Below are 26,017 nucleotides of genomic sequence, written 5' to 3'. Positions count from 1 at the left end.
CAATTTTTGACTCCTATTTCATTCCAAATATTCCATTGTTGGTCTTACTTCACCTTATGTTAAACTCTTCATGTATTAATTCTTTTTTTTTTTTGATATCCAGGTATACCAATTTACACCAAACTAAATCCTGGACCCCCAAGACCCTTGCCCCTAGAACCTTGGAGAGGGTAAATCGCGGGTTATGCCTCAACTGGATCACAGGTTCCCCCCATTGCCTGTACACTTCTGCGCATAAGAGACCCTCCTCTACAGTGATTGCTCCATACCAAATATTTAGCCGCAGGTTCCCACCAGGAATCGAACTCTCCACCCTGTCGTTGGAAGCAAGACAATGTTTGATTGATCCACCAGTTGAGCTGTGCCCCGGAGGCCTTCATGTATTAATTCTCATAGTATGTTAGAGATTCTTTGGTTATAAATATATGGTATACAACACAAATTGGAATTGATCAATTGTCCAATTAGTTATTGATCCAAAGAATTCATTTGTAACTTCTTATTATTGATTATAGTGAATTCTTTGCCTCTACCCGTGGTTTTTCCGGATTTGGGTTTCCACATAGATCTTGTTTGTTGTGTAATTCATTGTTTCCATATTGTTCATATTTTCTTGTTCTTTAATTAATTGGCCGGATTCTCAACAAATTGGTATCAGAGATGTTCTGTTTTTAATAAAATGGTTTCAAATATGGTCCGGATTATGACAGAGAAGATAAGGAGGATCTGACAAAAATATGATAGCCATTGATGAAGTTCACATACAAGAGAAAATAGGTGACAAATGAAGCCGCTAAAGAAGTGTTTGAAGAAGAATATATCCATTGTTATTATAGCATCCACTTTTGTGCTTGACTAAACACAATTATCAAAATGTCCATAGGAGGTATTTTGGAATGTTCTAATTGAACTGAACTTGAGGTGAGTCTATCTTATAATGGGATTGGCTCGAAGCAAGTATTACTTGGTGAATTTCAATCCTCATCTAGATGATAAAAATTTAATTATATCTATCTTATCATTTATGTCTTTTGATTAAAAGTTGAGATGACTGACATTTTATTAAAATTTATAGTTTTTCTTAGGTACATTCGGAATCAAAAGGTTCTTGTCACAAAAAAATAGAAGATAATTTTTTTCTCACAAAAAAAAAAAAAAAAAAAAAAAAAAGAAAAAAGAAAAAGGCACTCGAGCTAAGTCAAAACTTCGCTAATTATCTTTTGTATACTTTACTTTTCGACAATACCATCTTCGTAGAAGTTTACATAACCAAGTTAACATTCAAGTTCGTACAATTGGCCGCGGTTCTTTGAATATTCAAATCGGGTCTAGATTGAATCCATTATTTTTGTTATAGGTTGTCTCTTAAACTCAAAAGATTCCTTTATAGCAAAGGGTGATTCTTGAAGGAGGCACGCATTACAAATCTATCTGCATCAATTGAACAACAACGAATTGCAAAAACCAGATAATGAGCCTTTTTTGGGGGGTTCGTGATCAACTGTGATCAAGTAACAATCGAGTATGATGCAAGATCAAGATCGGACGTCTTCGATTCTAATCAAAACTTTGTGCAAACCAACACCAGCTCTTGAATACGTGTATAAAATGAAAACAAAACACATTTACATTTTTTGGGGACACAGAAACAGAATGGATATCACCGTCCCATCTAACTGCCTCTGTACCGCGACAAGTACTGAAATACGTGTATATATACGTATATATGCCTATATCTATATCGTGTACAAAATATGTTGTTGACTACTACGTACTAGCCTACAGCTTCTGTGTTTCCTTACTTCTTTCCTCATCTGGCTGCAGATCTCCTTTGGATAAATCTGCAAAAATCGAGCATATATAAAAATAGCGTGTTGAGAATGCTGAACTGGACAACAAAAATGAACAAAAGGTTCACAAGTCTCTAAAGAGTTATATACACGCAATTTACCTGAAACCTGGCTCTTGGAAAACTGAATTTGATTAAGGAAAAAATGGGGGATTGATATTTGTTTTTGTCTTGACTTTGCTCGTCCAACTTGGAGTGATTTTTGATGTCTTGGAAATCCATTCTTACATGCTGAGACCTGTTCCCGTAATCCCATGTGACATTAGGTTAGACATTTACACAAATTAACATTTAGGACAGTGAAGTTGTATTAAATAATTCAACAAACATGTTTTTACTTGCAAAAATCATTTTGTCTCAATTTGGAAATTCACAAATATTTTCCATTTTATTTTGCTTTAATGCACTCAACCAACATTAGCGAAAATCTTACATTATACTCATTATTTGAACACTCTTTTTCCTACGTATTCATTTTTAACCGAACACTCGCACGATAAAATTTTCTGTATATACACTCAAAATTTTTTTTATTTTTTGACCACGTATTCTACTAAAAATAACTTCTCAAAACATTATTTTTCTCAAATAATGACCATAATATAGAGCCTAAGAAAGCTCTCAGTTCCAGATTCTTCTGGACGTCAACAACTCTAGTAGACCAATTCTTGGTCTTATGTATACAGCTTAAGTGGACCCCACCTAAATTTTCAATCGACAAGTGAAATGACCATAAATACTTATTTCTATTTTCTAGTTGCTTAGCTCACAAAGAAAGAGAGAGATTGACTTACGGCTTCAATGTCAATTTTGTAAACAAGAAGCTTTCTCCTCTCTCTGCAACTAGTCCTATATGCCACAATTACATGCCCAATTGCCAACCCAAATGAACACACGAACAAGGTCACTTCCACGGCTCGAGAGTATCCGTATCCGCGTCGATTGCAATTAACATTTAGGACAGTGAAGTTGTATTAAATAATTCAACAAACATGTTTTTACTTGCAAAAATCATTTTGTCTCAATTTGGGAAATTCACGAATATTTTCCAGTTTATTTTGATTTAATGCACTCAACCAACATTAGCGAAAATCTTACATTATGCTCATTATTTGAAAACTATTTTTCCTAGGTATTCATTTTTTACTGTACACTCGTACGATAAAGTTTTCTGCAATAAAGTCATAAGTACAGGAAAAATTTAACAGAACTTGTACAAACGTTGACATGGCAAAATGTAAGTGAACAGTATTTTCTTTTTTTCCTCATCTTTCAATGATGTCGCGCCATGTATTGTCTGTAAGGTTTTCCTGTCAAAAAATTATGTACTTGTAACATGATTGAATTTTCCGTATGTACACTCAAATTTTTTTCTATTTTTTGACCACGTATTCTACTAAAAATAACTACTCAAAACATTAATATAGAGCCTAAGAAAGCTCTCAGTTCCAGATTCTTCTAGAATCTCCCAAACCACGAAGAATTGATATTTTTTAGACGTCAACAACTCTAGTAGACCAATTCTTGGTCTTATGTATACAGCTTAAGTGGACCCCACCAAAATTTTCAATCGACAAGTGAAATGACCATAAATACTTATTTCTATTTTCTAGTTGCTTAGCTCACAAACAAAGAGATAGATTGACTTACAGCTTCAATGTCAATTTTGTAAATAAGAAGCTTTCTCCGCTCTCTGCAACTCGTCCTATACGCCACAATTACATGCCCAATTGCCAACCCAAATGAACACGCGAACAAGGTCACTTCCACGGCTCGAGAGTAACCGTTTCCGCGTCTATTGATGCTCGAACCGTCACTAAAAACATAAGCAGCCTTCAACGACACGAACGCGAGAGATAACACCGAACATATGGTGGCAATTCCTAAATATGGCCCCCTCGATAGCCTCGGACCGTCGCAAAAACTATAAACGCCTATTCAAAACAGAAAATCAATCAATAAAAATGAAAATCAAATTAAAAAAAGAAAATGGGTTCTTATGGTTAATACTTACATAATATAATGGCTGCTCGAATGATGGATACGAGAGGGATGTCGATGAGTGAGGATCGGAAGTCGTAGTTGTTTACATGAGTAGAAAGAGCTTGTAGATTAAGCGAAAGAGAAGCCGATAATAGGGCTGAAGGAAGAAGGGCATCTGCGACGACTAGAAGAATGGGTGCTGAGAATAGGAGAAGCGAAATTAACATGGCGATTAAGAAGAAGAGGGTTTTGATCCATCTTACAAATCTCTTTCTTCTCTCTTCTTTAGAGAATCCCATATCTTATTTATTCAACACAGAGATAGTGAAATGGTGGGTTTGGAAGAAGAAGGTGCAAAAATAAAAATGGAAGAGGGGCAAATTAAAGTTCATTGCTGTATGCGTATGTGTGACTTTACTTGAAAGGCATCGGTCAAATATGTTAGTGCAAGTATACGACCGAATCACATTTGTTAGTGCAAAATGTTGAAAATGGAGTACCTTCGAGAAATTTGAATTCAAGCCGTCGCAAAAACTATAAACGCCTATTCAAAACAGAAAATCAATCAATAAAAATGAAAATCAAATTAAAAAAAGAAAATGGGTTATTATGGTTAATACTTACATAATATAATGGCTGCTCGAATGATGGATACGAGAGGGATGTCGATGAGTGAGGATCGGAAGTCGTAGTTGTTTACATGAGAAGAAAGAGCTTGTAGATTAAGCGAAAGAGAAGCCGATAATAGCGCTGAAGGAAGAAGGGCATCGGCGATGACTAGAAGAATGGGTGCTGAGAATAGGAGAAGAGACATTAACATGGCGATTAAGAAGAAGAGGGTTTTGATCCATCTTACAAATCTCTTTCTTCTCTCTTCTTTAGAGAATCCCATATCTTATTTATTCAACACAGAGAGAGTGAAATGGTGGGTTTGGAAGAAGAAGGTGCAAAAATAAAAATGGAAGAGGGGGCAAATTAAGGTTCATTGCTGTATGCGTATGTGTGACTTTACTTGAAAGGCATCGGTCAAATATGGAAGCCTAAGGTTAATATCATTTTTCTTCACTTAACTTCCAGTGAAATCTCAATTAGGTCATCGAACTTTGAATTGTCACAATTAGATACCTGAACTTCAATTTAGTTTACTACTAGTCATTCTATTAGCCCGAGTAGTTAAACTTAACGGCTCAATCATCCCTTTACCCCATTTTCAGAGTAAATATACGACCGAGTCACATTTGTTAGTGCAAAATGTTGAAAATGGAGTACCTTCGAGAAATTTGAATTCAAGTTGCTACTAAACAACAGACCAAATTGCCCAACTATTCTTCTACTGTTATAGTTTGAATATGATTTTTCTTTTTTTACTTGTAAGCGTAATGAAATGTTATGATTAGATACACATTATATATATTTTTTTTAAGAATTGTCTAGAATTTTTTTTATTCGTCATCTATATCGATGATGAATAAAGATCTAGGTATGCTCGATCAAATGAATTATTATTAATTTTCTAAACTATTTATTTTTAAATTTTACAATCATGACTTACGTTTACTTGAAACGTAAGAAATGTTATAATAGTTAAAAAAATTTACTTTCACTTAGGATGTTAAGTTTAATAATTGAGCTAACATAGTGACTAACTTGAAGTAAATTAAAAACTTGTGATTTGATTGAGATAAACTAAAAATAGGTCGCTCAATCGAGATTTTCACTTAAAGATTAGTGACAAAAAAGGAAATTAATCCGGGATGCTGCTCTCTATTTCTCTCTCTGAAATTCTCCGTTCCCTGCGTTGACTAACTGCAATACTGAGCAATTTTCTAAACTGCAATCGATTATTAATTAATTAATAAATATTGTTTATTTATGTCCAGATTAATTTGATTTTAATTTATTTACTCGCCAGGTTAATTATCTTACAAATTTTAATTGCGTAATTCACTTATTTGTTAGTTAGTTAAGTAATAAATTATATTAAGAGGGTGTTTCATAGGGATTAAAATTAGATTTTTTACTATATTGTGATAGAAATTTTTGAAATGTGTAATTGAAAAGTTGTAGGACTCATAAAAATGTAATTAATATTGATTATTTGATTTTGATTTAAATTAAATTAAATTTTAATATATACCAAACATGTTCTAATTGTGATAATCTGTATACACTGTCACTTTACTTTAAAAAAGGAATAATCATCTAATTATGGCCCCTTTTGTTTCCTATTTTTTGGTCCACAAAATGAAAAATATGATCGTTATTCATCACGTCAAACCACCATATTTGACTTCTTCTCTCTTATTTAGGTCCTGTAACAACTATATTTTTCATTCTAATGAAAATAAGAATGAGAATCAGACAGGGATTATAATTTTGATGATGATTGTGAATATGATTTTTTTTTTTTTTTTTTTACTTGTCAGTGTAATGAAATGTTATGATTAGATACACATTATATATTTTTTTCAGAATTGTTTAGAATTTTTTTTATTCGTCATCTATATCGATGGTGAATAAAGCTCTAGGTATGCTCGATCAAATGAATTATTATTAATTTTCTAAACTATTTATTTTCAAATTTTACAATCATGACTTACGTTTACTTGAAACGTAAGAAATGTTATAATAGTTAAAAAAATTTACTCTCACTTAGGATGTTAAGTTTAATAATTGAGCTAACATAGTGACTAACTTGAAGTAAATTAAAAACATGTGATTTAATTGAGATAAACTAAAAATAGGTCGCTCAATCGAGATTTTCACTTAAAGATTAGTGACAAAAAAGGAAATTAATCCGGGGTGCTGCTCTCTATTTCTCTCTCTGAAATTCTCCGTTCCCTGCGTTGACTAGCTGCAATACTGAGCAATTTTCTAAACTGCAATCGATTATTAATTAATTAATAAATATTGTTTATTTATGTCCAGATTAATTTGATTTTAATTTATTTACTCGCCAAGTTAATTATCTTACAAATTTTAATTGCGTAATTCACTTATTTGTTAGTTAGTTAAGTAATAAATTATATTAAGAGGGTGTTTCATAGGGATTAAAATTAGATTTTTTTACTATATTGTGATAGAAATTTTTGAAATGTGTAATTGAAAAGTTGTAGGACTCATAAAAATGTGATTAATATTGATTGTTTGATTTTGATTTAAATTAAATTAAATTTTAATATATACCAAACATGTTCTAATTGTGATAACCTGTATACATTATCACTTTACTTTAAAAAAGGAATAATCATCTAATTATGGCCCCGTTTGTTTTCTATTTGTTGGCCAATAAAATAAAAAAATATGATCGTTATCCATCACGTCAAACCACCATATTTGACTTCTTCTCTCTTATTTAGGTCCTGTAATAACTATATTTTTCATTCTTATTTTCATAAGAATGAGAATCAAACAGGGACTATAATTTTGATGATGATCATGGTGTGTGGTACGTGGATTATCTAGAATAATAATTTGTTGATGAAAATCAAGCGGATATGGTGGAACCGACCGCAGGCAATCATGTGACAACATGCAAAATTTTGTCCTTTCGAATCTTTTTCTTAATTTTCGGATTATCTGTTAAGTTATTGTTTTTCATAAATAAATTAGATTACCAAAAATTTATTCTTTAGTAGTTTGTAGCACGTGTTTCGTGTTCTAAAATTGTATGAATTTTGACTCATTTAACGTGACCACCACTGGAGGAATCCCGCTAAATATGTTTATAGAAATAAATAAAATTATTCAAACTAATGAAAGAGATGATTCTAGAATTTTATGTTTTATATGTAATAATTTGATATTTATTTAAGTGAATAGAAACTAGTATTTTATTAAATGATAAAACAGCCGAGTTATGTCATTGCTTTTGTCGCTAAGGACTAATACAAGCATTTGCTTTTTCTCATTAACAACTTGTGACGAGAGGATGGATGAGATTCTTTCACATAAGTTACTTTTTGATTTGACTATTCGAGATTGATAAGTTATAACAAATGAAGTGAAAATAAAACTTTGGAAGAGGACATAAATTGTAACCTTCAACTAAAAAAAGAAACACTAACAAGCGACCCACCAACTTAAAATTGAGTTTTTTTTTTTTTTCCTTTTTTATAATAAGGGATATTAGATTTGAAGCATGAGAACTTTAAATTTGAAAACATTGAATGAAGTTTTAATTTTTCAAAGAACGTGAAAGATTCGAGTGAATTGTCCAAATGGTCACTGAACTTTACGAAAGATTTATACGGAGTCACTGAATTTTAAAAATCACATAAATAGTCACTAAACTTTGCAGAAGGTTTCCCAAATGTCACTGAATTCAGTGACCTCGTGGAAACATTTTGCAAAGTTCAGTGATCAATTAGATGATTTTTAAAATTCAATAACCTCAAAAAAATATTTTACAAAGTTCAGTGACCATTGAAGTGATTTTCAAAGTTCAGTGACCCCTTGAATTTGCAAAGTTCAGTGACCATTTAGATAATTCACTCGAAAGATTCATTATTCAAAAGTTATATGCCTCATTTTTTAGGAAGTTATTTCTTTTTTATGATTTCTTTTGTATCTTTTTATGAAATGGAATTAGGTATCCATTTAAGTGCTCCAATTTCTATCTTGTTTTGGCGATTTTATGGTAATAGATTCTTGCTGTGTAATTTTTTATCTTGGTTTGAACTAGAATGCATTTTATAATTTAACTTCGAAATTGATGTAATTTTTGTATGTTTCACTTGAGTTAATTGTGATGAAAAAATAATTTAAACGTAAATATGCATTTTTTTATGATCACAATGTTAATGAAATGAATATTCGAGAAAAGTAATGAAAATTATGTCGGAGATAAAAATGATGACAAACATAGTGGTATTTGTATAAATTTAAATCTGCATTTTTTGCAAGTTTAATTATGCCTCACTAACTCATAATTTTACGTTCGTCACTGCTAACAATTCCAATAAGTTGGTAGTTAGAAATACTATTGCTTCTCGTCACCTTGCGTGTCTCGAAATATTTTTTAATTCATTGTATTTCTCGAAATACTAACGTTCTCGAAATTTGTTAGTATCTTATTATTTAGTAAATCTGATATGTCATTGGTATATCTTTATGGCATAATCAAATGCATCTCAAACACACGTTAGTATGCATAGCAGACACAGATCTAGTAGAATTGGCTGGGAGATTGAGTTCTCGATTTATCATACAATTATTTAGATAATTTAATTCGGTGCATGACTACGATCTATGATTCGAATGTTGGTCACTGATACTTTGATTTTGTAATTAGCCTCTTAATATGACAAAATTTTGTCTAAAGATTGAGCGATTGTTTGACAATTATTGAAATGAATTTTTTTATTAAGAAAAATGAGTTTTGAAATAGTAATTTTTTTGGAGAACGAGTGATAAAAAAATGAAAAAGTTTTGGTTTGACGTGCAAATTTATTTATTTATTTATTATTATTATTTTTTTTGAGAACGTATGCTTAACTGAGTTCGAGAAACAAAAAAAAGTTGCTTTAAGAGTAATGCTATTTAGTATAAATAATATAAGGTATCAATTTAAATGACAATTGTATAACATTAAATGATATATTCAATTAAATACAATGTCACATAAAATTTTTAATTGAATATATTAAGTATGTCTACATACGTTCTAGCGTAATTTGTGCTAAATAACATCATTGTTGTCAAATAAGGGCTGAGTTAGATTAATTGCGATGTGCAATTCTTTTCTTGGTTAGAAATAAAGGCATGTATACCAACGGTATGCACACGATAAACACCCAAGAATATTAATTAGAACACGGAAAACGTAGGTAGTTAGGCCCGATGTGTGTACTCCTCAAGTTTCTAGAAACATGCATCTTCCTAGATTTTCCTCAACCCCTTAGCTGATAAGTTTGCTTTAAGTACGGATAATGCAATTGTCAACTTATGTGACCTTATATTAAAGTTCCTTTTTTTTCCTTTTTCTTTTTTTTCTCTCTTTCCCTTTCGCGGTACATCAATTTCCAAATAAATATGTACAAATAACATTATCGAGTAAGGGAAAATTACAATGACGAGGTAGTGTTTGTAACGAAATTTTGACTTTTGATTTCAAGATTAGGTAAAATGGTTATTAAGAACGAAAAGTTGCAAATTAATCAAAGGTTGGGTTCTATTGTGAAAAAAAAAAAGTCGAGGACAAGATTGCAAAGAAGTTTAAAGGTTGAGGACAGTTACTATAATTTACTCTTAAATTAAATATCGTTGACATAAAATACTGTCAATCGTCAAAATGTGTAAGAATCTTTAAATGTTCTTAATTTCACTTGTAAAAGAATACACGTCCAAGACCGAGTTACCAAATGAAGGCCTTCTGACGCTTAAGTTAACCAAGTTATTTAGAGGTTATTTGGTGGGAAATAAAATTAAATTTTTAGTAAATTTTGATAAAAATCTTTGAAATATGTGATTGAAAAGTTATAGAATTCACGAAAAATGTGGTTAATATTCATTGTTTGATTATGATTCAAACTAAGATCTGATTATTAGAACCAAGCATGAGCTAGATATATTGCATATAAGAAATTAAGTGCATTTGATATAAAAGTAAATATTTGATTTTACGTGCTTTTGAATGAATCTTGGCCTACTCAAATGTCTCTTTATACACGCATTTTTTATGGAATATATTTGAAAAGTTGTAGACTTTCCATCAATTAAAATTATTTTCCACGTCCTCTCTTACTTGTACTTGAATCCAACCAACTCATCCTAATTAGAACTTGATTGCGGGGTTTACTTTTGCCTTGACAAATACCTAATTGCTACTGTTACTGAAAATTTTGAACGAAAAAAATCGAAAAATCGACAAATCAATCGAATCAAATTGACTTGATCCGATTTGGGTGGAATTAACCCATATAATTATTATTATTATTATTATTATTTTTTACAAAATTATGGTGGCCGGTTCAGTCATGGTTTGAAGTAGGGTTGAACGCGGTTCGATTTGGACGATTTGTGCTATATTTTTAATTTAAACCATTTTATACGGTATGAAATTTTTTCAAATCAAATCAAACCATAATTTGCGATTTGACTTTATAGTAGTCGAGAAAAATAAAATGGAATTATGCTAATATTTTGTGATAATCTAGCACCACGAGCCTAACCTATTTTAGAAACGACTTGTGGAAGCTCAACCCATGTAAGATTACGAAAACCCAATTCATAAGTTAATTAAAAGCCCAACAATTTAAGAGATTAAGTTTAAATAAAATTGATTCCAAAAATTTAATGAATAATTGGGTTGTCACAATGGTCATCTATATGGAATTTCATATAGATAACTCAGGTTCAAATCACCATGTATATGTTTTTTATAAAACTTTCATATGAATTATTTTTATGGTTTAGAGACTCTTCAAATTCTTAGTTAAAGATCGAGTTTAATAAATTTAATAATAATACAACCCCCACTTAATTTTTCATTAAAAAGAAAGGTTATAGAAGTGGAATGTCACTTTTTCACTACACTCCTCTTCAAATCCGAATTTCATCTCATTTTCTCTCAAAAAAATATATTTCAAATCAAGTTAAACTTAAGGAATAACAAGGGTGAGAAGAAGAAAGACTTTCGATACATTTTGTTCGTTTATCCAAGAAAATTCAAAGTAGGTAGAGGTGCAAATGTTCATTCGTTTTCAAATCTAATTTTTCGATAAATGCTTGAATGAAATGGTACTTTCGGGTACGGTGTATCGATACTACAACAGTTTTAATGATCATTCTCCGGCTCTACGTGTTATGATAATACTATAGTAATTGAATTTTGTCGGAAATCCATCTATGTGCGACGGTATGAATCTATAGTTCGGAATTTCTAATTTGATAACGAATTGCACCGATGATATTTATTGAGTTTCAAACTCATGGGTTAATTCCCTTCCTACAGGTTGAATGGATTTTCCTTGGGGCGTAGATGATGGTAAAGGATGATGCAACATGTCATAGAGAAGCCGGTGATTTACATCTTTAGTTGATTTTGAGATGTTTACACTTTCTTTAAATTTGATTCCTATGAATATTGTGTGGATCTATTTTACGAATACTCGTTATGAATAAACTATGTTTGAAAGTAGATATACGTCATAGGAATAAATTTACAAATCACCGTATACAAAAAAAAATTCATAACTCTTTCGTTTTGATATCTCTTCAGAAATTTCAGTTTCTGCCTCATCTTTAAAAAAATCATAACTCTTTCGTTACTTGATATTTTTTATACGAAACCAATTGGATTGGATAACCTAATAAGTTAGATATTGAATAAAATTGGAATCATGTCAATCCAATATCGGTAAAAGGTTATATGTCACATAAAGTAAACTGTGTTGAGTGCTGTCTTTGTTTTTCAACTTCTACCCTTATTTTCAAAAATTCATAACTCACTCATTACTGGGAATTTTTGGATGAAACCAATTGGATTTGATATTCTCATGGATTAGTTACTGAATAAATTTGAAATCATATGGTTTTGACGTCGGTGGAATTTTATATACCATTTTAAGTGAACTGCACCGGTTTACTTTTCAACCGGGTTGCTGCTGTGTTTTGAAAAATATTTTAATACCCCATATGAAGTCGACGGAAACTAATTTTTGACTATATCATATTATAAGGAGTTTACTACCTTACATTAAAATTGGATGAAGTTTCAAGGTCGATAACTATGAAAACAAATTTATTTTGACAATCACTGTTTGAGACAAAAAAAAACTGGAACAGCAATATTACTTTTTAAGTTTTGCCAAAATTTCACGTTAATAGTCGTTACATGCATGAAACTCATTCTAAAAACATTTTTGAAATTGTTTTCTTTTAGAATTGGATTATTGTTTAAATAAAAAAAAAGAAATTTCTTTAATTAAATTCTAAAATTTAAATCTTTATACCTTCTACTAAAAATATATTGAACTAACTTTACGACTAAAGTACAATGGTTTGAGTGACGTTTCCGTCCATGCGGGTCAGGGCGTTACAGCGTGGTATCAGAGCACGAGTTTAGTCGATTCTATAGACTTAGTGTATTTTATTTATGAGATGAAAAAAATGAAATATTTAAGGCACTCCATGGCATCTTGCGTCTATCAGTTGACCTCATCCGACGAACCCAAGATATAAAATAAAATATTATATTCCACATTATTTCTTCGAGCATGATTTTGATTTTTTTTAATCATTTAAGCTTGAATATATGAAAAATGCTTATGATGTTTTGAATGAAATATGCTATGTACATTATATTTTGTTTAAATATACGTGAAGAAATGATGATTGGCCATCATATTAGAACCTCAAAAGCATAATGCATAAGTTGATATCACTAATGAAGATAACACAAAGTTGGACACTTATGTGATAGACATGGCTAGAACTTATCAGACCGCTAGAAAGGCCACAGTTTGTACAGCAATGTTGAACCGTAGGGCCATCATCCAGTCCTATGAGAACTATGTGACTGACCCGTCTCGTCAAATATTATGTTCCACATTATTTTTTCGAGCATGATATTGATTTTTTGTTTAATCATTTAAGCTTGAATCTATGAAAAATGCTTATGATGTTTTGAATGAAATATGCTATGTACATTATATTTTGTTTAAATATACGTGAAGAAATGATGATTGGCCATCATATTAGAACCTCAAAAGCATAATGCATAAGTTGATATCACTAATGAAGATAACACAAAGTTGGACACTTATGTGATAGACATGGCTAGAACTTATCAGACCGCTAGAACGGCCACAGTTTGTACAGCAATGTTGAACCGTAGGGCCATCATCCAGTCCTATGAGAACTATGTGACTGACCCGTCTCGTCCACTTATTGAACACGTACATGATATCTACGAGAGATATATGGCAGTTGTAGATGCGGGACTGGAGATCACGCATATCGAGACTGTGAATAACTATATACATTCACTTCCACCTCAGTGGGGAAACATGGGAGTCATTGTTAGGGATGAGATGCTAGAGGGTAACCATCCAAAGCACCCAAATACGATTGAATTTGTTATATATTGTCAAACCTTTCTAGACAGATGGAGTGAGAGTTTAGAACCCCAACCGGAGATAGTAATTGAGCCCAATAATGAGGTTGAGCCTGAGCTCGAGCCCGAACCTCAGTTTGAATCAGACCCAGAGGAAGATCCCGAATGGAAGCATGAGGATGACTTTGGGTTGGACTTAGAGAATGATCTTGAGCATGAACCTGAGCCACGGTTGAGATGGACCTAGAGTCAGGGCCTGAGACAGAAGACTCCTCCGAAGATGAGGCTCCACCGAAGAAGATTCGCAAGATTCATAGGGATTAGAAATTTAGATTTCCATTTCCTTGTGATATCTTTTCCTTTATGTTTTTGAAAAATAAAATAATTGTCGACAACTTGATAAGGGATCTCCTGCAAGTGGTTCAAGATCTTGTCAAGCTGAATTAAAATCTCACTCCACCTATACCACCAGCTCCTATTACTCTTCCGACTCACGCCTTGGTAGTTAAGTTATTTCGAAGGCATAAGCCCCCTACCTTCGATGAAGCATTTGGTTCACTAGTAGTTGAGGAGTAGCTTCGTAAGCAAGAACGAATTTTTTGGCTCATAGACTGCACTGATGCCCAAAGGGTTCGATGTGCGAAATTTATGTTTACCGATGATTCAAGTCACTGGTAGGATTCGATGTCCCAAACTAGGACTCCGGAGCAGCAATTGGCAATAACTTGGGAACAATTCAAGGAGGAAGTGATGGACAAATATTTTCCTCAATCTCTAAGGGATTTCAAGGAGAACGAATTCCTTCAATTCAAGCAGGGTAATATGTCCCTAATGGATTACGAGCGGAAGTTCGATCAACTCGCAAGGTATGCTTCACATCTGGTTGACACGAAAATTAAGAAAACTCAAAGGTTCGAGCAAGAGTTAAACCCAAACCTAAGTATGATCGTTATGTCACATCACTTCACGTCGTACCTTGAGATGCTGGAACGAGCTCACGCTATCTGGTATCAAAAGGCTAATGCAGAGCAATATCGTCAATTGTACAACCAGCAGGATAAAGGGCAAATTGGAAAGAGAAAGTGGAATGGTCAAGACAAAAGAAAGGGCAAATGGCAAAATAAGAAAGTTAATATCGGATCTAGCACCAGTAAGGCCATGGTAGCTGCAGTAGCGCCATGCCCTAAGTGTGGTAAGCCTCATCGTGGTGAATACTTGTATGGGAAGAATGCCTGTTTTCGGTGTGGCAAACCGGACATATTGCTAGGGATTGTCCCACATTTGCTCAGAGGAAGGATGATAACAATGATTCGAACAAGAAAAGGAAAGCATGAGTTTTTACATTGACCTAAAAAGATGCAGAGGGGAACTCAAACATAATAATAGGTATTTTACTGGTAGCCAATACACCTGCTTATATACTGTTTGATTCAGGAGCTACTCACTCTTTTGTATCAACGTCTTTCATTGCTAAATCTAGTATTACTTGTAATAAGTCAAAGAGTACACTAGAAGTTAGCCTCTCCTCAGGCAGGAATTGAACACAGACAAGTTAGCTAAGTCAATGAAATTCGATATTGAGGGAAAAACCTTAGAAACTAATTTGTATATGATAGATATGGAGGACTTTGATGTGATTTTGGGCATGAATTGGTTAGGATATAATTATGCGACCATTCGTTGTAGAGAAAGAGAAGTGTCTTTTCAAAAATCAGGAGAAGAACAATTTTCTTTCCTCGGAATAAAGACCAAACCCCATCTCCAACTGATTTCAGCCTTACAAGCTGAGAAAATATTGAGAAAAGAAACATCTCAAGGGTTTCTAGTTAATATATTTGGAGAAAAACTGGCAACGACAAAGATTAAGGACGTACTAGTGGTACAAGAATTTATAGATGTGTTTCCAGAAGATCTACAGGATATTCCACCAGACAGAGAAGTGGAATTCACAATATATCTGGTTCCCGGAGCGGCGCTAGTATCTAAAGCCCCATACAGAATGGCCCCAAAGGAACTTTAGGAGTTGAAAATCCAGTTACAAGAATTGTTAGACTTTGGTTTTATTCGACCAAGTGTATCACCATGGGGCGCTCCAGTATTGTTTGTAAAGAAGAAAGATGGAAGTATGAGGACGTGTATCGACTATCGGGAGTTGAACCGTTTGACCATCAAGAATAGGTATCATCTCCCTAGAATTGAGGATTTGTTTGATCAATTGAAAGGGGGTAAGGCATTTTCTAAGATCGATTTACGATCTGAATATCATCAATTGAAGGTTAAGGCAGATGATATACCTAAGACAGCTTTTAGAACTCGTTATGGACATTACGAGTTCACAGTTATGCCATTCGGATTGAAAAATGCTCCGGTAGTGTTCATGGATCTGATGAATCGAGTATTTCACGATCATGTAGTTACTACCCAAGGAATTGAAGTGGACCCAGTAAAGGTGGAAGCAGTAACTAATTGGAAGACACCGACTAATGTTAGTAAAGTTCAAAGTTTTCTAGGTTTGGCTGGGTACTATCGAAGATTTATAGAGGGATTCTCCAAAATAGCTGGACCAATGACACAATTGACAAGGAAAGGAGTAAAGTTTCAATGGATAGATAAGTGTCAGCAAAGCTTTCAGGAGTTAAAACAACGATTGATCACAGCACCTGTATTAACCATACCTGAAGGTTCAGAAGAGTTTGTTATATTTAGTGATGCATCTAAGTAAGGTTTGAGATGTGTACTGATGCAGCATGGAAAAGTAATTGCCTATGCTTCAAGGTAATTGAAGCAACACGAGTAGAACTACCCGACGCATGATCTAGAACTTGCGGCAGTGGTTCATGCATTAAAGATATGGCGCCATTACTTATATGGAGGGAAGTGCGATATTTATACGGATCATAAGAGTCTTAAATATTTTTTCACACGGAAGGAATTGAATATGAGATAGAGACGATGGTTGGAGCTAGTGAAAGATTATGATTGCACTATTCATTATCATCCGGGTAAGGTTAATGTTGTTGCTGATGCTCTAAGCAGAAAGTCGATGGGACAGTTGGCATCATTACCTACTATTTCGATGGAGTTGATCAAAGACTTGGAAAAGTTTCAAATTGAAGTGATTACCACACCAGAACAAGTCACTGCTCATTTAGCAACTTTGGTGGTTCGACCTACTCTTAGAGATCAGATCATTGAGGCACAAGGTAAGGACCCAATCTTGCAAAAGATCAAGAATGAGATTGGTACTGATAAGAGAAAGGACTTTAGAATAGCTTTGGATAGGGCTCTGATGTTTAAAGGAAGGATTTGTATACCTAAGGATGAAGTTTTGAGAAAAGAGATATTGGAGAAGGCTCATATCACTCCATACACTGCACATCCTGGAGTACGAAAATGTACTGAGACCTTCGAGATACATTTTGGTGGAGGAATATGAAAAGAAGTATATGTCTATTTGTGGCAAAATGCATAGTATGCCAACAAATTAAAGCAGAACATCAAATACGGACAGGGTTATTAAATCCATTAGACATACCTGAATAGAAGTAGGAGAATATCGCAATGGACTTTGTGGTAGGATTTCCAAGGTCAGCAAGAGGACAGAATGTTATATGGGTAATAGTGGATCATCTAACAAAGTCCGCTCATTTTCTTCCAGGAAAAATGACATTCAATCTAGATCAGTTGGCGCAGTTGTACATTAGAGAGATTGTAAGATTGCATGGTGTCCCCATGTCCACTGTATCTGATAGAGATTCGAAATTTACGTCAAAGTTTTAGAAGAGCTTACAAGGAGCTATGGGAACAAAATTGAATTTCACTACAGCATATCACCCTCAATCTGATGGTCAGTCTGAAAGGACCACTCAAACTTTGGAAGATATGCTAAGGGCTTGTGTTTTGGATCTATGAGGGAGTTGGGAATCGTATATACCTCTGGTAGAATTTGCATATAATAACAGTTTTCAAGCAACTATTGGAATGACACCGTATGAAGCTCTCTCTAGTAGAAAATGCAGATCACCTGTTCATTGAGACGAATTGGAGAAAAGAGAGTTTTGGAACCAGAGATCATTGAAAGAACAGTTGAAATCATTGATAAGATCCGTACCAGGATAAAGGCCGCGCAAGATAGACAAAAGAGCTATGCAGATACTAAGAGAAAAGATTTGAAATTTGAAGTTGGAGAGAAAGTCTTTCTAAAGGTGGCACCAATAAAGGGTGTACTTAGGTTCGGCAAGAAAGACAAACTACAACCTAGTTATATCGGACCTTTTGAAATACTTGACAGGGTTGGAAATGTGGCTTATCGATTGGCATTGCCACCTGAACTATCGGCAGTTCACAATGTGTTTCATGTATCGATGATCAGAAAGTATATGCATGATCCTGATCATTTGGTCAACTACCAATCCTTGGAAGTACAAAAAGACTTATCTTATGAGGAATTACCGATCAAGATATTGGATCGAAAGGTACATAAATTACGGAACAAGGAGATTCAACTAGTCAAGGTGCAATGGAATAATCATGAAGTAGAATAAGCTACTTGGGAAAGAGAAGAAGAAGTTAAAGACAAATACCCAACACTCTTTGTCCAACCATAAGGTAAATTTCAAGGACGAAATTTCATTTAAAGTGTAAGGGTTGTAGTAGCCGAGAAAAATAAAATGAAATTATGCTAATATTTTGTGATGATCTAGCAACACGAGCCTAACGCATTTTAGAAACGACCTATGGAAGCTCAATCCATGTAAGATTACGAAAGCTCAAGTCATAATTTAATTAAAAGCCCAACAATTTAAGAGACTAAATTTAAGTAAAATTGATTACAAAGATTTAATGAATAACTGAGTTGCCACAATGGTCATCTACATGAAATTTCATATAGGCAACCTAGGTTCGAATCACCATGTAGATTTTTTTTATAAAACTTTCATATGAATTATTTTTATGACTTAGAGACTCTTCAAATTCTTAGTTAAAGACTAAGTTTAATAAATTTAATAATAATACAACCCCCACTTAATTTTTCATTAAAAAGAAATGTTATAAAAGTGGAAGGTTACTTTTTCACTACACTCATCTTCAAATCCGAATTTCATCTTATTTTCTCTCAAAAAAATATATTTCATATCAAGTTAAACTTAAGGAATAACAAGGGTGAGAAGAAGGAAGACTTTCTATACATTTTGTTCTTTTATCCAAGAAAATTCTAAGTAGGTACAGGTGCAAGTGTTCATTCGTTTTCAAATCTGATTTTTCGATGAATGCTTGAATGAAATGGTACTTTCGGGTACGGTGTTTCGGCACTACAATAGTTTCAATGATCATTCTCCGGCTCTACGTATTATGATAATGCAATAGTAATTGGATTTTGCCGGAAATCCATCTACGTGCGACGGTATGAATCTATAGTTCGAAATTTCTAATTTGATAACGAATTGCACCGATGATATCTATTGAGTTTCAAACTCATGGGTTAATTCCCTTCCTACGGGCTGAATGGATTTTTCTTGGGGCGTAGATGATGGTAAATGATGATGCAACATGTCATGGAAAAGCCGGTGATTTACATTTTTAGTTGATTTTGAGATGTTTAAACTTTCTTTAAATTTGATTCCTATGAATATTGTGTGGATCTATTTTACGAACATTCGTTATGAATAAACTATGTTTGAAAGTAGATATGCGTCATAGGAATAGATTTACAAATCACCGTATAAAAAAAAAAAAAAGTTAGCGACTTAAAATTTTAATGTCTCTTCAAAAATTTTAGTTTTTGCCTCATCTTTAAAAAAATCATAACTCTTTCGTTACTTGATACTTTTTATACGAAACCAATTGGATTGGATAGCCTAGTTAGTTAGATACTGAATAAAATTGGAATCATGTCAATCCAATATCAGCGAAAGGTTATATGTCACATAAAGTAAACTGTGCTGGGTGTTGTATCTATTTTTCAGCTTTTACCCTTGTTTTCAAAAATTCATAACTCATCCGTTACTTGGAATTTTTGGATGAAACCAATTGGATTTGATAGTTTCATGGATTAGCTACTGAATAAATTTGAAATCATGTGATTTTGACATCGGTGGAATTTTATATGTCATTTTAAGTGGACTGCACCGGTTTACCTTTCAACCGGATCGCTGCTGAGTTTTGAAAAATATTTTAATACCCCATATGTTGTTGACAGAAGCTAATTTTTTACTATGTCATATTATAAGGAGTTTATTACCTTACATTAAAATTTGATGAAGTTTCAAGGTTGATAATTATGAAAACAAATTTATTTTGATAATTACTATTTGAGACAAAAAACTGGAACAGTAACATTACTTTTTAAGTTTTGCCAAAATTTCACGTCAATAGTTATTACATGCATGGAACCCATTCTAAAAATATTTTTGAAATTTTTTTCTTTTATAATTGGATTATTGTTTAAATAAAAAAAGAAAATTCTTTAATTAAATTCTAAAATTTAAATCTTTATACCTTCTACTAAAAATATATCGAACTAACTTTACAATTAACGTACAATGGTTTGAGTTACGTTTCCGTCCATGCGGGTCGGGGCGTTACAGACTCTATTTTAATCCGCGGTTTTCCTATCGACGTTATAGTAATATATTTAACATAAGTTAACATCTAAGTTTAAACGAGAACTAATAATATTAAATGTTAAATTATATTCATAAATAAATTATTTTCAAAATTGGTTGCTAAAAGATATTAATAGAACAAATATATCTTTTTTTCATATTTATTTACCTTTCCTTATTTGATAATGTTGTCATGTGGAGATTGGTAACGGTAGGGTTACATTTCTACTGTTATAATTTGATTAAAACTCATTTTCATCTTATTAGTGAGATGTTAAATAAAAATTGAAAAGGAATATATTTAGATGTACAAAGATTGATAGGGTTTCGGCATATTGAAAATTAACGAATTTAATTCTCTAACTATTTTATGAAAGTAGAAGATAGTAGTACTAGTTAGGAAACTTTAATATTTTCACACAATCAATACGTTGTTTCCTCCGTTCTTTCCAAACCACAACTCACAAGGGTATAATAAGTTAAAAAACAACAAATGGAAGAAGAATAATGGAAAAAATTGTTTAAATTAGAATCATAAACTTGCGGAGAAAGATGTGATCATGTAGAAATTAACAGATTAATAGGCAAATGTGACTAACGATTTGTTCAATAGTAGCAGATATGCGTCAAATGTTAAGAAAATGAAAGTTTATATTAGGGCTTCTGAAACTTTGGACTAGATTTGCTGGCGTAGTTTTGTTGAGTTATGATTTGAATTATTGAAAATATATGTTTTTTTTTTTTTTTTTTGGCATTTCATATGATTTTTGAATAATTTTATTTTAGTTTAGATATTGGGTGGGGATGTGTTATAAACTTATTAAATCATAGGGCAATAATGATGATCATAATTTACTTTCCATAATTATTTCACCATGTTGGTTGTAATTTGTATTGCCAGATTGATATTTTTTCTGAAAAGTGAAAAATGTAAAATGTTTAAGTTAATAAAATTAACGTTTTAGTTAAAAAATTTATAAATGGTTTAGTTTGATTCTATGTAATCTTTGAAAATCAAAATCTAAACCAAACCATTTTGAAGCAGTTTGGTTTAGTTTGAGGAAAAAAAATCACGGGTCCATGTGGATTAGAACCAACGGTTTCCACTTAATGGTTTTGGCTCGATTTGCGATTTCGCGATTTTTTTGTGCAGCCCTAGTTTGAAGTCTCTAATCGCTGGTTAATCGAATCGATCTAACTAACTTACATTTTTACCTTTTTTGTTTGAAAAAATAAAAATTAGACGATGAGCCATTATCTCATAACTTTATCTTCATTCTCAATTCTCTTCAATCTATGATGTTTCTTGTAAATAATAGAATTGAAAATTTCCTTTTACAAGTCCATTATGTTATACTTAACATTTTTTTCTTACTCAGATAGTCAGGTGACATAATGTATAAAAAGCTAATAAAATTCTTAAGATTTTCAGTTGATCTGTCTCTATTAACTTGATTTTATTTATTGGTCAATAATTATTGTAATATAAAATTATTTAGTTATTTTATTTCTTGTAATTTAAGTGGGCCCATATCTCGGACATTTTTTTTATTTTTAAATTCAATTTGAACTAAAAGTTCAAATTGACTAATTGAACCAAATCAAACCAATTTGATTTGGTTCAGTTTGGTTTAAGAGTTATAGTGGATTGATTTGTTTTGAAATTCAACCAAATTGACTAATTTGATTTTGATTTCTGGTTGAAATCGAAATCGACCCAAATCAAACCATCCTCAAGCCTTTAGGCATCTGAAATATTGATAATGAGGTAGTCAAATTTATGCCAATCTTTTGTTAATGATATTTAGAAGACTTAAAAAAAATTAAATTAAATTAAAATAACGTACATTGCATGCTTATACTAAAATCATCTAAATCACAATCTATATCCAATAGTTTACAAGACCCAATATAATTCATCACTACGATATTATAGTAAGTGTTGTAATTAACGATTTCAACGAATCCTGTACCTTCAAGAAATTCTTTATTTTATTTTGAACTAATTAATAAGATAGATGGGCTGAAGCCAATTTATTTATTCGAAATGTTTTAATAAAATTTAAAACAAAAGTTCAAAATTTTACTTTGTATAAATGATACCTTTTAACATATTATGCCCCACCTTGAGCTCTATTAAAAAAAAAAAAATGATCTTGTAATAATGATTTTTGGATTTTTGGTAAATGTGTAATTAAAATGTAGAAATTTTTTTAATTGACATGTAAAATTATTTTATAGGAAAATATATGATTTAAAATGAATTTTAATAAAAATGGGCTTTATCCTCTCTTTTTGTCTTCGTTTTTCTTTTTTATGTATTTGCTAAATAAAATGAATTTTTTCCCCGCCCTCGCCCTGAGCGAAATGGCATTTGTTATTACTGTTGATGCATCAAGCCATATTTAAATAGATGGCTCGGTCATAGATGCGGCTGAGTCCCTTTTCTCGACTTTAACCAGGAATCTCCGAAGTCCGAATAAAAAAAAAAACAAAAAGAAAGAAAAAATGCGAATAATGGCCGCGCGATCTCTTTGGCGCGCCAAAACGAAGCTGTTTTTGGCAGCCACTGCGGCTGGTGGAGCCGGCACCGGCGCGGCAATGATTGCCAACTCAGATGACCCTGCCTCAACCGTGAAGCTCTGCACCGCCGTCCCTCTCCGCCTCCTCCGTGACTCCGTTACTGCCGCTACGATTGCTTTCGGTAAAACTAAATTTATTATCTTTCCGAAATCAATTGTTCAATTGGGCTGCTATTCCAGTTAGTTAATTTTTGTTCGAATTTCTTGCATTATTAACATGCGTAGGCGCATTTGTTTTCAATAGCTTATATTCCTTAGGCGTTTCTTTTTGATTTAGGTCTTTAATTTATTAGTCATAATTAATTATTTGTACAGTTGCATTTCTGATATTTATATTTCTGGTTGGTCCTTGAATTTATACTATTGTTTGTGTTTATTGCAGTTAAGTTAATGTATTGTTTTTGAAATCTTAAATATTTTTTGGATTCAATCGATCATTTTCACAGAAGGAAATTTCGTGTAAATTTTTTATCATAAATAAATTAAATCATTTATAATGACATCAATGGGATGGAAGCAAACATAATAAAGGGAGAGAATAAAAAGGAGGGATTGATCACAGAGTTGTCCTGGAGACAAATAAAAGCGATAATAGAGGCTCTAATGTGATCGATAAGAAAATATTCTGTTACACTAAAAACACTACATTAAAATATATCAATAAACACATAGATTAGAATTAATTTCAAGTGACTGAGCACGTATAGGCCAGGCCACATCTGTCTCTTAGTACTAATTTCATCTCATCCAAGAAGGTGGTAGGGATCTAGTATAGGAGCTCAATGTTATGAATGCTAGTTATCAGCCAATAATGCTTTTCAAACCATACTGGTTTCATATGACAAAATCGAACATGCCCAATGCATTGTTGAACAAGGATAAAACGGGCATTGAGGCGTTTCATGACGTGAGGCATGTTGAGGCATAAGCCTCTAGATAAACCAATAAAATGATGAAAAAAAATAAAATCAGGAACTAAAATATACTCCCAATAAACCATATCAAAAAATCATTATAAAACATATTGACAAAATCGAAGACCTAATTGTTAACAGATATAAAATAGATATATAAAATAAGCCCCTGTTTGGCCCCCATTTCTGGTAATAAAAATGGGAAGAATAGTGCTTTGTTAAAAAAATAAGTGGTTGAAAAAGAAGGAAAAATTTTCGATTTACGTGTAATATTATTTTATGAAAGATTGTGTGGTTAAAAATAGGAGAGAGAAAAATAAAATGTAATGTAATGTAATTTAATGGGAATCAAACAAGGGCTAAATCAACAAATTAGTAATCTAATATTAGAAGTAGTAACAACTTAGAAGTCTTCTATCACTGATAAAGTCTTAAGAGAATCATGGACATATTTGATTCCCTTATCATTCTCCTCGTCGCTGTTAGTTCATTTTTTTTCCCCATTACGTCATCGTACCTCACTTGTAAAGGTGTCTTATCTTTCCTCTTCTCTTTCATACGGAGGGCATAAAAAGTAAAACGGAACACATGTAAAGCATTCTAGGCTATAGAAAAAGTAGCCCAAAAAGCTGGCCAGTAATGGAAAGTTTCAGAAAAGATGTAACAAATGCCCCCCTGTGGCTTATTCGTGAGGACTGAGGAGTAAGGCTCACTGAGTCAGGTCTTTTGATAAGATACAATTCCTAGGCTATAATGCTGTTTTAGAGTTTAAAATACTGAACAATTCATGCAAGCTTTATCTGGGTGAAGTCAGTTGTTGGTTCTAATGTCTATCCATACCAAAAAATTCAGTTCTAAATGGCAATGGACTGGTGCAAAATGATTCACAAAATATAGGCAAACTAAACCAATACCATAGCAGGCCTGTAGAAAAAACTTGATTTTAAGAGATTGCAGTATTTTTTTTAATGTTCTCGTGCTGTGAAATATGTGTGTATTAAAATCAGACCTTAGACTTTTAATTTCATTAATTAGCAGTTACTAAAGAGTTCACAGAAATTCAGTTAGTTAGACAGGTTTTAGAGTCTGTGGTGTTCTCTTTGCTATATAACTGTAACTAGTAATGGAGAAACCAAGTCTGTGGCTTTTGAGAGTCTTCGGTTATTGCTTCAAGTTTTATATATTTGCTGCCTTAAGAGCATAAATGTTTTGAGTTAATTTATATTTATTGCCACAGAAGTATGAATAGGTAATTTTTTCCCCTATCTGAATTAATATTAAGTGGTCTTGGTTTAGTTACAAATATCAACGACAAACTACGAAGTGATTCAGGGTCAACTAAGTGCATATGAAAGATACGACGATCACGAACTATCCGTTGTTCTCATCTTTCATGTACTTTCTTTAATCACGTGATGGGATCCTGATGGATATTCTTACAAGACTTTTTGTAGACTAGACATTCGGTTTAGGCAGAAGAATAAGAAATTTTTTGGAATTTATGGATGGATATTCTTGCAAGACTTTGTAGACTAGACATTCGGTTTAGGCAGAAGAATGAAATATTTTGGAATTTATTTTGAATGGTTTTCTTTATTTCTTTTCACAGATACTAGTTATTGGGTAAAGTTCCATTTTTATGTTTTTGTAACTTAGGAACTGGTTTTTGGATAGTAAAGACATTTGATTATTGAATATTGAGATATATTGAAATTTTCAACACTCAAATTCTTATCTTCTTTTGTTCTTGTGTGCTTCTCTTTTCTTCTTCTCTGTACCTCTCTCCCTTCTTTCCTCTCTCCTGTTTATATGTACATTACTGCATCATCACGCTTCATGTTTTGAAATTGTTTTGGTTTCAAACTTCTCTTTAATATTGATCATGCGCCTTTTGTTTCTGTGACTAATGGGAAAGTGAGTAACCTAAAGAGGGGAGATTTACTCTTTTTGTCCATGAGGGAAGCACTAGGGTGACTTCAAGAGGCCTGGACTCTCCCAAATCAACCCTCAATTACTGCTTTAATGAA

At 32.5% G+C, this 26,017-nt stretch overlaps 2 protein-coding genes across 3 annotated transcripts in view; one reads left to right on the top strand and one right to left on the bottom strand.

The window, feature by feature from the left end:
• Window positions 1-1,525: 1,525 nt before the first annotated feature.
• On the bottom strand, window positions 1,526-4,854 carry LOC111403083. Of its 2 annotated transcripts, none has more exons than XM_023031450.1 (4): window positions 4,457-4,854; window positions 3,500-3,783; window positions 1,952-2,087; window positions 1,526-1,841 (listed from the first exon to the last, which is right to left on the bottom strand). In XM_023031450.1, exons 1-4 carry the CDS (start codon window positions 4,722-4,724, stop codon window positions 1,780-1,782), a joined length of 750 nt encoding a protein of 249 aa, XP_022887218.1. In that variant the 5' UTR covers window positions 4,725-4,854; the 3' UTR covers window positions 1,526-1,779. The 2 variants fall into 2 exon arrangements, with proteins under 2 accessions (XP_022887218.1, XP_022887217.1); XM_023031449.1 differs by lacking the exon at window positions 4,457-4,854 and adding an exon at window positions 3,864-4,242.
• Window positions 4,855-22,859: 18,005 nt separating this feature from the next.
• LOC111403082 (putative ABC1 protein At2g40090) overlaps window positions 22,860-26,017 on the top strand; it is a 9,848-nt gene continuing 6,690 nt past the window's right edge. Inside the window, exon 1 of the mRNA XM_023031448.1 lies at window positions 22,860-23,198. Coding sequence (XP_022887216.1) covers window positions 23,003-23,198 — 196 coding nt within the window. The 5' untranslated portion in view covers window positions 22,860-23,002. The remainder of the gene's footprint in view (window positions 23,199-26,017) is intronic.

The sequence above is a fragment of the Olea europaea genome, chromosome 11 (genome assembly GCF_002742605.1).
Source record: "Olea europaea var. sylvestris chromosome 11, O_europaea_v1, whole genome shotgun sequence".
Classification (NCBI taxonomy): Eukaryota; Viridiplantae; Streptophyta; class Magnoliopsida; order Lamiales; family Oleaceae; genus Olea; species Olea europaea.
Note: the sequence above shows the minus strand (reverse complement) of the source record. Positions and strands in the feature narration are given on the sequence as shown.